The 15705-nt window shown below is 30.9% G+C and overlaps 1 protein-coding gene and 1 pseudogene across 1 annotated transcript; one reads left to right on the top strand and one right to left on the bottom strand.

Moving 5' to 3' along the window:
- Positions 1-5251: 5251 nt before the first annotated feature.
- On the bottom strand, positions 5252-5997 carry LOC142538289 (zinc finger CCCH domain-containing protein 14-like; annotated as a pseudogene).
- Positions 5998-8721: 2724 nt separating this feature from the next.
- On the top strand, positions 8722-11442 carry LOC142538813 (G-type lectin S-receptor-like serine/threonine-protein kinase RLK1). The gene has a single exon (XM_075644107.1). The coding sequence runs from the start codon at positions 8924-8926 to the stop codon at positions 11327-11329; it is 2406 nt and encodes an 801-aa protein (XP_075500222.1). The 5' UTR covers positions 8722-8923; the 3' UTR covers positions 11330-11442.
- Positions 11443-15705: the final 4263 nt, after the last annotated feature.

Genomic DNA, 15705 nt, shown 5'->3' with positions numbered 1-15705 from the left:
AATTCGAATTTGGTATGTTTCGTGATAATATAATACTGATAATGTGAATGTTCTAAACATTCGTACATAAAAATAACAATGACATATTTTATAATAATATGTCTCATGTGATACATGTCAATTTGATCTATATCTATAATGAAAATTGGTTTTTTTTATGCGTTGGTTGGGTAGGTAATTTCTTAAAAATATTTGACTCGTGAGACAGTCTCATAAATATTTTTGTGTTGTTGCATTTTTTATGGTCATCTCTTTTTAATTTATTAATTTCAACCAATATTTTTTGTATACCTTTATGTTCATATGATTTATTTTCTTCTCATAATTTTTTTATTTTCAGTAATTTTGTGTTGAAACTGAGAACTTTTGGATTATTTTTTTTGGAAAAAATTTTGATGATCAAAACAAATAATTATTTAAATATGATGATATTTTGTTATTTTTCAACATTTTTGGTGCTTTATAATATATTTTATTTTCAATTTAAGATGTGATAAGAGCATTTTGTGATTACACCAATATTATCATAGTTGTTTTACACCCCTCGTGTGCATGACTTCAAACGACAATGATAATGTAATTAGATTAAATATGTAATTTATAGATATCTTTGAATTTTTGAACTTTTAAAGTGGATTAAATATCGTAGTCACGAGAAAATTATATGAAAATCATTACTTATATAAATAGACAGTCTATTTTCGTAAAAACTAATCAGTGTCGCAGCTGAATAACTAAATGTCTCAACTTTTATATATAGGTACCGTTTGGTTCATGGTATGAGATATATAGTATAGAGATAAGTAATATTTTGTAATAATAAAATAAATATAAAATGATAATTAATATAGTGTGTGATTTAATTGATTTGATTAATTAAATTTGAGATAATATGATATTACCATTTTGTCATTGTTGAAAATATTAATAATATTATTTATTAATGGCAATATCGTAATTTTATATTATTGATTTGTTTGATGTGAGTTAAATTATTACGAATTTGATTGATGTGAAATAAATAATTAATAATTTGATTGATCAAGATAAATAATACTTGTACAAAATAAGTGATATGATAGAACTATTTATATTAGTACTTACAAGTACTTGAACCAAACAGTAACATAGTATATCTAAATGTCTCAACTTAATAATTATCAAATATATTTGCTTGACATTCTTTGTATTTTTTTATATATATATTTTAGTGTTGATGATAAGTAGCTTTCATAGGGACAAACGAGGTGGGGGCACTTGCGTAAATAATGACAATTATGGTTCGTTCAGATACAGTTGCTTTAAAATTCAAAAAAGTACATGCTTTTTAATCTGACGTGGATCTTCCAACGCAACGGCCATGTGCATGTTCCACGTATATACATACATATATATATATATATACACACACAAATATATATATATATACCAGTAAAAGATGCATATACATTGCACGTGCTATTATTATTTTTAATTTGATTAAATAATACTAAATAATTAACACCAAATTATTTTCGATTTAGAAAAGTTTTTCGATTTAAAAGGGAAGTTTTGTTTTGATTTTTTTATATTTAAAATATGGAGTGACTTGAAAATGTTTTTAGTAGAGTAAGAAGGGTAATTATGAAATTAAGTATTTTGGTGTCCTCAAAGGTAGTTATTCTAAGGCACTCACACTTAATATAATAATAATATAGATATTAAGTCTTATTTTATTTTTACTCGTGCAATACGCACATGTAATTAAGAAAAAAGATTGTTCTGTTACAAAAAGTGTTTTTTATTTTATGCTTCTACTTTTATTTATAAAAAAACTCTTTTTAAATATTTAATTAAACTTCAAAATCACATATGTTTTTCTTAAAAAATCGTTTTAAAATATGTGTATTTAATTAAGTGTATTTTTAAGCTACAACTTATGTATTCAAGGTCGCTGCTCGTAATGTCACTCATAACATCGAATTACAAAATATATGTGCCAGATAGTTATTGTATCTATTACTGTTATTAAAGTTGAGACATGAATAACGAGTTCGGAGCTACGTGTTGTCCACCCGAGCTACAACCCGGCTACCTGATTTATTTATTTATTTTTATTTTTATGTATTTTTCCGAGTCATTTTGATATTAGACCGAGTTGTCCAAAACTAATACATTTACTCATATGAAAACACGCGTGAACCCAAACATACACTAAAATCAGGTCCAACCCCAAACCCCCAACCGTTGGCCTCTCCTTTCTACTCGATTTCTCGCCACTGTCATCGATTCAAAAAGGTTGTCGAAGATGACTTTAGCCAAGGTAGATTTCAAATCTTGATTTCGTTGCTGATGAAAATTAACAATTTTTTGATCTCTCATATATTAAACAATTTTTTCCACCTAAATACTATCATTTTTGAAATAAAACAAATATATGAATAAATCAGTGATTAAAAAAAGGGGATGCTACTTATTACTCTGTATATATAAATATATTTTAAACTAATAACAAAAACTTGTGTGATGCGGTCTCACAGGTCGTATTTTGTGAGACGTATCTTTTATTTGGGTCATACATGAAAAATTATTACTTTTTATATTAAGAATATTACTTTTTATTGTGAATATCTGTAGGGTCGAGCCGCCTCACAAATAAAGATTCGTAAGACCGTCTCACAAAAAATATACTCTAAACCAATTGTTACTATAATCTATCAAGAATTGTTGTATTTTATAGTATAGAATAATAACATTAGTTTTTCTAAATATATTAATATTCCTCCGAGATTTATTGCATTAGCATGCTATGTTAACCGATGAGGTAATAATCATTTATTATATATATAAATATATATATATATATATTTATTGATATTTACATAAGTGTGTACGATAAATGTGGAGCATATATATATATATATATGTATATATATAATCAGAATATTAATATTTAACTGCAACTTTTCTTTACTGCAACTTTTACTTTTACATATAAAAAAAAATAAAATAAAAGACTTTTACTTTATAGACCGCAGAGTTTTGGGACCATCGAATTCGTTGAATAATATACTCAAATAATCAAACCACGTATATTCTAGTAATACAAAAGAAATCGCACGTGGTCCAATTGGTTAATACGCAGCTACGTACCCTTAGAATAAAAAAAGTGACATGAAATCAAGAGGTTTTCACAAACTAGAGACAATTTCATGAGTCTTTATCTGTGAAACGAGCAAACTGTCTCACAAAATATGTAGTTTGTGAAAACATCTTGATCTGACATCATTTTCTTATTTAGGGGAGACGTGGTAGGTTTAATTTATATATTTATAATAAAAAATAATATTTTTTCGAGTGACCCGATAAAATATATTTCTTATAAAATTGAATCGTGATATCATCTCACAAGAGTTTTTATATTGACCAAAATGAACCTGGATGATGAATAAGATTCGAAATTTAGGATATATTTGGTAATTATATTATATTTTAGTTTAATACTTTGTGTTTTTATTTCTAAGATAGTAAAATACCTGCATATATATTTTATGACTAAATAAATATATGTCCTAAGTCGTAACTTTTTTTTTTACATTTTTTTTTAAAAAAATATATCATTTCTCACGAATATAAAACCGAACTTTTGAGCTTATTGGGATCCAAAAATACCTCGAGCAAATATTTTTACAGGCTGATGAGTTTTATTAACAAGCCCAAAGTTATCTTTTTTAAAAAATTAAGGTGATGGGCGATCGTCTAACGTTTTTTTGAATACTATTTTTATTATATAAAAAATTGCATCTAGATGTGATTTTTTTTATAAAGAAAAGGGGGAAAAATCTTCAAAAGTCAGCAGCCAAATTTTTGGCATTAATTGGGTTTTGCCTTTTCAAAATCATTTTCATTGTTTAAATACAAAAGTCTTTATATACTTATGCCCGAATATGCAGCGCATCACTTTTTTTTTAATAATAATAATTTGCAGTATAATATCTCAAAATTTATTTTCTTAAGATGTCGCAAAATACTATCGCTTTTCGAAGAAAGTATGTATAAAATTAAAATTATCTGTTCAAATCAACGAAGTCATATAATTAGGGTGCAAATCAATGGAGTTGTGTTCGTTTCTGGTATCAACTCATGAATTCTGGGTTATCTTAGCCATCAATCGGTATGCAAGTATGACAAAAACTTGTGTAAGACGGTCTCACGGGTCATATTTTGTGAGACAGATCTCTTATTTGGGTCATCCATGAAAAAATATTACTTTTTATGCTAATAGTATTACTTTTTATTGTGAATCCGGTAGGGTTGACTCGTCTCACAGATAAAGATTCGTGGATTAGTCTATCAATCTTTCATTTTGAGTAGTTTTCTTGAATCTCAACACCATTAAATGGGGCGAACCTATTAAAATTACATGTTTGGAAATCCAAAGGTTAATTTTGACTACATAATTTATACTACAAATGTAACAAGAAAAAACCCGATATATTCATCGATATAAATTTGAAAATCTTATCCAAAACAACAAAATTCGACCAGATAGATTTTGATTTATATCTAATCGGAAAAAAAAAATAGTTGATGAAATATATTGTTACAAATGAGTCTCAAAATCGATAAATCATCTCAAACTTGAGACATTGGTGTTAGATAAACTACAAGTCATCAAATAATTGGAAAAGATTTTTAGACGGAGTTTTTTCATATAAGGATGTAAACAAGCCGAACAGAACATTATCAGGCTCAGGCTCGAGCTCGGCTCGTTTAATGTATATATATAGGCTCTAGTTCGAGTTTGAGCTTTTATCATGAAATTTGAGCTTGACTCGTTTTAAAATTAGTAAGCTCGCGAAGTGCTCGAGCTCATCTCATTAATAGCTCGTTTATCATGTTTAACGGAGTCTGGTTCGTTTTCAAGATCGTTAAAAAATATCAATTTCGAGCTCGTTTTCGAACTTGTCGAGCATTCATAGCAAAAAATGTCGACTGAGATATGATAATTTAAGGGGTATGCTTCTCATTTTATAGTCTTCCAATCACTTTTCTTACATTCAAATTAATTTCGATGTAGGACAATGTAAGTTATTATTGTATACTCAAAATTCAAAAAACTAGTTGAGCTAAGTTCAAGCTCGTAAAAAGATCGCTAGTTTACGAGCCAAATATCCTTAATGACTCTACAACAGTCGAGAATCAAGCTCTTGCAAACAAGTAAAATCCAAGAATCATAGCAAGATCCAACAACTTAAAATAATTCAAATTGTTACACCGCCAACATGCGCAGTTCTTCTCCGTGTGCAAAGTTGCACTTTTCACCAAAAGTGCATGATACTTTGGTGAAATTGTCAGAAAGTTTTGTTTTAAAGTTGCTTGTAGGAGCAGGCCGGGCAGCCGTTGCCCGATTCATTGTGGGTCGGCCCAAGCCTGAACTCACGTTTACTAGTTAGTTCACGTACCATTTGACCCCTCAAGCTCGGTGTTCTTCGAGTTGAGATCTGATTTGTGATCTCGTATCGCCAGCTTGGCTCCAGTTACACGACAGATTTGCTTAGAGTTCATTCCACCCCTTCCAATGACGGTTCGTACAAGAGAGGCATCGATACTGATCTTAGCAGTAGCCGAAGCTCCAAAAAGGCCTGGTTCATTTTGCTCAAAATGACCACTACTGTATCTTCCTGGCATTTGTCCCATAGCATGTAGGTCTTAATATGATGAGCGTGCTGGCATGCCCAGCTCCCACTCACCATGCACATAATGGCACTTGTCTCCAAATCTGCATCCTTCTGCTGTGTTGAACTTGGTGCATAAACGAGTTTTCAAAGCTGGAGGGAGACAATGTCTTTGGAAAAGATGGAGGAACTGATTAGTAAAAATTAGACCAAAAAATTATCTTAGAAACTCCAGAGAGAGAAGATTAGTCGCAAAGTCAAAAGGTGAAACTGTAGCAAGTAAATAGAAAACACACAGCAAAAATTTTGCACTGAATAAACCTGGACGGAGTTCGTTCATAGACTAGTGCAAAATATGCGGATACGATTTTGACATGATTTTGATAAAAATGATTTTAAAAAATAATTTCATAATCATAATTGATTTAATGAAATATATAATATTAAAAATATCATAAATTAACATATATGGGACTAAATATTTTATTTTTAATATATATACTAGTGCAGTCTTGTTCTGATTTGATTTATATTAAACTAATATTCATATCATAGCTTTAGAAATTAACGAATGATCATAATATGATTTGAGAGAAGTACAATAATAATTTCGAAAAAAAAGTCTTGGTATAAGACCAATTTGTAAACAACATGTTGGTGTCCTTAACGATGAACAATTTCGTCTCTATTTAATAGATTTTTTTATCTATAATAATACAGAAGTATAGATATGGATACATATATTATACTTAGAGTATGTCTCTTGTGAGACGAGCCCACGAATATTTATCTGTGAGACGGATCAACCCTACCGATATTCACAATAAAAGTATTATTTTTAGAATAAAAAGTATTACTTTTTCATGGATAACCCAAATAAGAGATCTATCTTACAAAATACGACCCGTGAGAGCGTCTCACATAAGTTTTTGCAATACTTATATATCTAGAATTCAGCTATTGGACAACTATTAGTTGTCGAAACACTTTCATAATTATTTTTTATCATAAAATCATTTTTTAAATAGTTGTCCAAACACATTTAAACTCTAAAAATATTTTTTATAGAATAGATGTTCAAAAAATATTTATTTGGCGTCGTTTCAACGCCAGATAATATACCGGCACGAAGCCTTCATAACATTCCGGTTGATGATATATTTTACTATATTATTAAGTCTAAGCGACATATACAAGCTGTTTTTGGTACTGTCAATGGTGATTTTCCACCAAATGTTTCCTTTTATACACCTAAAATATCACTTCACATCTAATATCTCTCAACAAATCATCTTACTCTCAATTCCCAACTTCCCCACCAATTCTTATGGATTCCATTATTTTCAAAACTCTCTCAAAGCAACAAACTAAATAAATATCCAATATAAAATTAACACGCCCAAATGTGAAACGGAAATGAACCAAATAAATCTTAAAGGTGTTTTTTCCTTTTATTTCTTATATTCATATTTCAAAATTATAATGTAGTCATTCACTATTTTTTATAATTATATTTTGATCTTTATTTAAATATAAATCAAATGAATAATAAAAAATATCGTAAAAACACGTAACACATGCATGAGTACACTCTAGTATAGGAGAAAGCTCGCCCTTCCGTTAGAATAGATAATTTTAATTATATCTACGTGACCACTAATTCACAAATTATTACGAACCATAATAATAATGTAAATTAATCATATTTAAATAATATATATGTTGGTTAATTATAAAAGGATCTCGTTACAAATATGCCGAATATTTCTCTTAATTTGCTCTATTTTTTTAAATAAAAATATTTAATATTTATATTGATTAAATAATCCCATCTTAAATCGCCGGTCAAAATTTCTTGATTCTCTTCCATGCAGTCTCTGGAGGAAAAAATATAACTAATTCAAAAAAGAATTATCAATTTGTCTTGAACGGCACCAAAACTTGACCACGTGTTTGACAAAGACTAATACAATTACATAAATAATATAATTTAATATAGCTTAGCAATTCCACAATTAGCAAAATTATTTATTTATTTATATATATATATATATATATATATATATCTAATAAAACACTCAACAAAAGATAAAATAAAATAAAACAAAATAAAACACTAACAAAATACTTATATTTATGGGAAAAAATAGAGAAATTAGTTATAAAATTCAATTTATATAAAAACTACGGTTTTACGAATCAATTTAATAAAACGAACTTCCAACTCAACTCGAATCATGAAAAAATATTATTTGAATCAATTTAATAAAAAACTTCCAACTCAACTCGAATCATGAAAAAATATTATTTTTTATATTAAGACATAGTTTGGTACATGGGACAAGGGAGGAATTGATAAATAATCCTCATTATCCCATGTTTGATACATTTTTAAAAAAGCCAATGATAATATTATGGGCCCTTGATAAATAATTTTTTAAAAGGATAAAATGTCCCTTCTATTATGTGTGATAATTTTAATTTAATGATAAAATACACTACAAATGACTTAATTGCCCTCAATTTATAAATGATTTTTTTATAAATCTATGCTAGTAGGTAGAAATTAAAATCAAATAAATATTTTTATATATTATATAATATGATAATTATATAAATAAATTCGAGATAATTATATAAATAATTTTTATAAATATCAATAAAATTATTAGTATCACTCGATTAACCTTAGAAATTGATATTTGACTTGACTCACAAAATCAAGTGCTCAATTATTATATTATATAATATATAAAATTAGGTAAAAATAAATAAATCGTGCAAGCACTATCGGTGCATGAACAGATAAAAAATATGAACTCAAGCAACAACTTTGAAATTATAAAATTTATTATGATAATGTTAATTTTTCTATTACAATCTAATATATAAATTTAATCACTCTTATTAAAATCATACCAAATATTAAATATAATATCACATATCTTATTTATTCTTAATTTATCTTTATATTATATATAACATGTTTATCCTAATATGTACCATTATGCATAAATATATTGTCTGACCAATATATTGAAAATAATCATGGTCACATGAATAGTCTATAGAAAAGGCAACATTTGATCAAACAAAACATAAAATACAGTGAAGTTGCGGACCCGTTGCAGGCTTTCTAGGAAATATGGACCCAAGGAGACGTGAGCAGCCTCTCGAGTTGGCGCATGAAATCGTCTCACTTTTCACTGATAAATAAAGAATTATGAGTGATCGATTCCACACGAACTCCAAAGAATCTCCTTCAAATGACTTCCATGATCCGTAAGGATCTCATCTTCTTCCTCTTACTCCTCTTCCCGCTCTGTGCTTTATCTCAAAACAGCGGTAATATAACAGTTGGAGCTTCATTAACAGCGGATGAAAGCTCGAAACCGTGGCTTTCGCCTTCTGGAGACTTTGCTTTTGGATTCCAACAGCTCCTAGATAACAAAGATCTCTTCTTGCTTTCCATCTGGTTTGATAAAATCCCAGATAAAACCATGATCTGGTACAAAAATGGCAGCAATCCAGTGCCTCGAGGCTCCACGATCCGGCTTGTTGCTGCAGGCGGGCTCGAGCTGCGGAATGCTCAGAACCAATTAATTTGGAGCACTGATCTTTCTCCTGATGACACTGCATATGGGTTCTTGAATGATACTGGAAATCTTGTTCTTTTCCGTAGTGATTCGATCCGGTTGTGGGAAAGCTTCAAGAACCCGACAGATACCATAGTGCCTACTCAAACAATTGAGATTAATGGCGTGCTTATTTCAAGAAAATCGGATACAAACTTTTCTCAGGGAAGATTCTACGCCAGGATGCTCGACAATGGAAACTTCGTGTTCAGTTCTAAAAGTGTGATTTCAAATGCAGATTTTGATTATGATTATTATGATAGCTCGACTTCTGATCTAACTAATGCATCGAATTCTGGTTATCAGCTTGTTTTCAACGAAAGGGCTTCGTTGTTTGTTAGGAAAAGAAATGGGGAACAATCTTATCTTTCACCCCGTTCGGTCCCTCCAGCTTCTGGAAATTATTACAGGGCTACCCTAAATTTTGATGGAGTTCTTTTTCAGTACTATCATCCCAAGAATGGTAATCCAGGGTGGAATGTTGCCGGTTCTTGGCCGCAGGATATCTGTCTCTCCATTTTTGTAGACCGGGGAAGCGGGCCTTGTGGCTATAATAGTGTGTGTTATCTCGAGAATAGGAGGCCTACATGTGTGTGTCCGAGAGGGTTCATGTTGGCTGATCCGAATAATCAGTATGGAGACTGCAAGCCCAAAGCTGCCTTGAACTGCATCGAAGGTGAGAAAGGTTCGCCTGAAGATATATTTGAATTGGTGGAAATTAAGGATACAGATTGGCCATTTAATGATTATTTTCTAATAGCTCCTAGTGCAGAAGAAGACTGCAGATCATCTTGTCTGAATGATTGTTTCTGCGTTGTGGCGATTTACAGAAATAATAGCTGCTGGAAGAAGAAACTGCCCCTCTCTAACGGCAGAACTGACGCGACTCTAAATGTCAAGGCCTTTTTGAAGTTAAGAAAGGGTGATCCTTTTTTGAATCCAAATATTTCAACTCCAAATACCACAAAAAAGAACCAGAAGACATTGATTCTCATCGTATCAGTGCTCTTAGGCAGCTCAGTGTTCATAAACTTCTTGTGCATTACCGCAGCTTGCGTGGTATTTTTCCTGACATACAACAAAAAGATCACAAATTCCAATACAACCCTCACCTCCATCGGATCAAATCTGCGTTGCTTTACGTATAAAGAACTCGAACAAGCTACCTCCGGGTTCAAAGAAAAACTGGGAAGGGGTGCTTTCGGGACAGTATACAAAGGGGTGCTGCCGAATTCTTCCGAAGCCATTATAGCAGTGAAGAAACTCGAAAGGGTTGCTAAAGATCTGGAAAAAGAATTCAGAGCCGAGGTGAATGTGATAGGGTATACTCATCACAAGAACCTGGTTCGCCTCCTCGGATTCTGCCATGAAGGGCCAAATCGGTTGCTAGTATATGAATATATGAGCAACGGGACACTAGAAAACTTCCTCTTTGGTGAAAAGAAGCCAAGATGGATCCAGAGGACTCAAATGGCCATAGGTGTTGCCCGGGGACTGACATATCTGCACGAAGAATGCAGCAACCAAATCATTCACTGCGACATAAAGCCTCAAAACATACTTCTTGATGAACACTACAATGCACGGATTTCGGATTTCGGATTATCCAAGCTCTTGATGATTGATCAGAGCCGGATGTTGACTGATATAAGAGGAACGAAAGGTTATGTCGCTCCCGAATGGTTCAGGAACACAGAGATAAACGTGAAAGTCGACGTTTACAGCTTCGGTGTGCTGCTTCTGGAGATTGTTTCTTGCAGGAAAAGCTTGGAGTATTTGGATTCTGGCAATGAGGAGTTATCTGTTCTTACTGAATGGGTGTGGGATTGCTACACGGAGGGGAGACTGGATCTTGTGGTGGAGGATGATCATGAAGCGTTGGATGATTTGAAAAGGGTCGAAAGAATGGTGAAAGTTGGGCTTTGGTGCATTCAAGAAGAACTGTCTCTAAGGCCGAGTATGAAGAAAGCTTGCCTAATGCTTGAAGGGATTGTTGAAGTTGAAGATCCTGCATGCCCGTTTCCTCTCTCTATTTAAACTAGTATCTCATTTGTCGGACACTTGTTATTTTATGTAATTATTTATTAATCTATTTTATGTAATTTTTTAATAAATTTTATATGGTGGAACGTTTGAATAAATACATAAATTTGTTTATATAATGTTATAAATATATTTAAATTTTAAATATTGTTATAAAAAATATTTATATGATTTGATATAACTCTCAAAAGAAATATCAATCTTCAATTATCAAATTTAATTTTTTTATCATTACTTTTGATATAAATATATTATATTATATCATAAGAATTAAGTAATTAATCAAACGCTCGTATTTAAAAAATTAATCATTAATTATATAAAATAACACCTCTTCCGTCATAACTCACACATATGATATACTAGTATATGCAAAAAAAGAAAATTTTGCTAAAAATGAAGTTATCATTTCCCCTATAATTTATTACTAAAAATAGCATAGGAAAAAGCATATTAAATATTAGGATCAAGCACTTACCGTTAAACCAAAATCTATAATTTTTAATCAATATGCAACTTTATATTCTTATATTTATGGTAGTGCAGAGTGCACTTATTTGAGTATTAATGGGTCGAACTCTTAGGCACATAAGTTCGGGAGGTACGTTTATATCTGTTGATGTTGTCTCAAATCTTTTTAAGATATGACGTTATTTTTTTACGACACACCTAGCCAACCAGATCAAGCGGTGCAACGTCAACAACGTGAAGCACGAGAATTATCATGAGGTCACTTATCTCAGTATTATTGTAACTCATACACACTTAACCCAAAATTCCCACCAAGAAGTATATAAATAGGTTTCTTGGGAGACTTGAACTCATGATCACGCTATGATACTAATTGTTAAGATCAAACGCTTACCCCTAAGTAAAAAATTATAGTTGTTAGCCAATGTGCAACTTTATTTCCTCATACTTGTGACATCTTAGTGTATACCTACTTTGATGCTAATGAATCAAGCTGTTAGGTCCATGAGTTCAGGTAGGTGCGAGTCTATTTGCTTGTGATGTCTCGTATCATTTAGAGATTAATCTTACCATTTTTTTTAAACCGACCTGTCTCCAGCAGAAACAATATTAGCCGTTAAGATCCGACGTCACTCTTTTACGGTCCACCTAGCTAATTAGATCAATCAACATAACTTCAGCAACTTGACGCAAGATAATTTCTCAGAAGATCATTCATCCCAGTACTAGTCCATGTTTAACCCAATATTATATATATGTACCTAATGCATTAATGAGAAAACAAAATTTTAAATATATGTACATAATACATCAATGATAAAACATCATATTGATAATTAAAAAGGAAAAATCTGATTAAATTTACATTTTAATGTCTGTAAATTTTAAAAACAGATTCCTTATTATGATCCAAGGCTTACCACTAGATCAAACACTATAGTTGTTAGCTAAGACGTTACTTTATTTTCATATATTCTTATATTTGTGGCAGCACATAGTGCACATATTTGGGTTCTAATGGGTAAGACTGTTAGGCCTATGAGTCTGGAGAGGCACATGTCTATCTGCTGGTGTTGTTTCATATCTATCAGAGCTCAATTTTGTCATTTATCCACCACCGACACTGTCTCCAGCAGAGACAATATTACCTGTTAAGACATGACGTCACTCTTTTATAGACCACTTAGTCATCCAGATCAAGTAGCACAACGTTATCCATATCTTGACGCACAAGAACTTATCAGTAGGTCACCTATGTCAATACCACTCTAACTCATACACGCTTAACTCAATAATCCCCCAAAGAAATATAGAAATATGCTTATTGAGAGATGACCTCGAACTGATGTCAATTATTAGAATCAAATGCTTACTACTATGCCAAAAATCTATAGTTTTAGTCAATGTACAACTTTATTTTTTATACTTGTGGTAGAACAGAATGCACCTACTTGTGTGCTAATGAGTCGAACTGTTAGGTCGTTGAGTTCGGAGACATATGTGTCTATCTGCTGGTGTTGTCTCGTATCTCTTAGAGATAAATCTTACCCTTATCTCACGACTGACTATGTCACCAACAGACACAATATTACCTGTTAAAATATGATGTCACTCTTTTACAGTTCATCTAGTCAACCAGATCAAACAGAACACTATCAACAGTTTGACAGACGAGAATTTTCCAGGAGGTCATTCATCTCATTACTACTCTCACTCATACCTATTTAACCCAACATATATATATATATATATATATATATATATATTATAAGGGTAACGCTGGAAGAAAAATTTGGTGTTCTATATATATATATATATATATTATAAGGGTAACGCTGGAAGAAAAATTTGGTGTTCTTCCTAGGTAGTTACTATCATGTCCTAACTTTAATAAAATAAAATAGATGTTAGAAAGGAAAAATGAGATTAACTTTGCACTTTGATGTCTGTAAATCTTAAAAACAAATTCTCAAACAAATTTTATAGCATACGGATCGGTTTTTGCATGAATTGCGTCTTTAAAAATTTATTTTAAATTTTTTAAAGAAAACATCATTTTAAACTTACATTTTAATCTCGAGATCACAAAAACATATTTAGAATTAAATTGATTTAATATACTCAATTCCTCATCTGATAATTCCAAATAAAAAAACGCAATGACCGCTGACCATAAACACAAATACATAAAAAGATAAATAGCAAGCTATAATAACAATATTGATTTTTTTTTTGTTAATGTTGTTATTTTAATATATTTTAAATTTTATTAACTTATGTATTGTAATTGAAAAAATTATTTAATTTTTTAAAACTTATTTTTAACAATCTTCCTAATAATTATTAATTTAGATTTCATATTATTTTATTATATTATTTATATCTATTAAAGAAAGCTTTATAAAAAAATTTATCCTGTGCTAAATTTTTTTACATAACCTACAAGTGTAAATAAGTAAGAAGTATTTCTAGATAAAAAAACTATATGTTTCAATATTTTGAATTTTTAGGTATCGAAATTGTAGAAAGGGTACTTGTTTTATATTTTCTATGTGAATTTGGAACGTGACAGGTGTATATATCTTTAACATTTTTGTGTGTAAAATTTAGAGATTATAAAAAAATTTAAAATTTTAAAAATGATTTTTTAAATAATAATTTATGTATTATATGTAATTTAAAATTTTGAAAATATAGATAAAATAAAGAAGTATTTTATTAAGATATTGTAGTTGTAGATAAGATAAAAATATAATAAATTAGCTTAGTGGATTTCTAAGTAATTTGTTTCATAAAATATATGCAAGGATATTAAAAGAATGATACACCAATGGAAGGAACCCGACATTTTCACATCACATGATTTACCACACAATTTATCTATTTTATCTAAATGACTTTACAGTGATTTATCGACACTTTATAAATTCGATGAATTTCTTAAATCGATGGAGACTTAATTTTTAAGTTATGAAATTTAAATAATCCCTCAATCCAAATGAAGAATAACCACGGCATTACCCAATCAAGTGTTGGCAAATCAAAGGGTTCTTAAGCTTCAAATCCGGTGGCAAATTCTTCTCTCGACGTACAAATGGATTGGATGGCTTCCCATTTTGATTCTATTTTCGTAACCAACCTTTCATCTTCAAATAAAATTTTCAATGTCTAATTAATATGTTACAAATTGATATATACATTGTGAGGAGAAACTTCATGGTATCCTTTTCATGGTTGGAGAGATAGGCTGGAACGATTACAATTACGCAATCTTTCAAGGCAAATCAATGGTTGAGCTAAGAAGCATGGTTCCCGATAGTACATTTAATTAATCAGTTCAACATGTATTATGAGACCTCACTGAAATGGATGAGCCGGGTAAGGAGCTCCAACGGATCAAATCAGTAATTTATAGTGTTTGGGAATTTGAGTGAAGGTAATGGCTTAGATTAACACCTGCAAAAGAAAGTAACTCGTGAATGGGCGCCAGTGGGATGTCCGGCGTAGCCACTCCGATGCTAAAGTCAACAGGTTTTCAGATGAACACAAGCAATATTTGAGAAAATATATAAGTGCTTGAGAGTTAAAGATTTCATAATCTATAAATGACATTAATACCTGTTATTTATAGTAGAAAATGGGGTAGGTACCTCGATTCTAGAGCCACCTACTAAATATGTCAAGTCGACTACCCATACTCTTAGCTTCTGATAACTTCTAGGACACTCCAAGCCCAAGTTGTTCTGATAGATTAGACTGCATGTATCAATCACACTCGAGTATGGTGCAAGTTTCGAGGTGACCCGGGTAGTAGAGTACTCGGGTGGTTGGTGGAGAACCCGGGCTAATGATGACTGCCCGGGAAGAGCCGCAGTGCCCGGGAAGAGAAGATTTGCCCG

The sequence above is a fragment of the Primulina tabacum genome, chromosome 3 (genome assembly GCF_025594145.1).
Source record: "Primulina tabacum isolate GXHZ01 chromosome 3, ASM2559414v2, whole genome shotgun sequence".
In the NCBI taxonomy this organism is placed as follows: Eukaryota; Viridiplantae; Streptophyta; class Magnoliopsida; order Lamiales; family Gesneriaceae; genus Primulina; species Primulina tabacum.
This window is presented reverse-complemented; position numbering and strand designations above follow the sequence as displayed.

Excerpts from the sequence above, each read along its gene's own strand:
- LOC142538813 (XM_075644107.1), top strand. The coding sequence starts at position 8,924 with ATGACTTCCATGATCCGTAAGGATCTCATCTTCTTCCTCTTACTCCTC.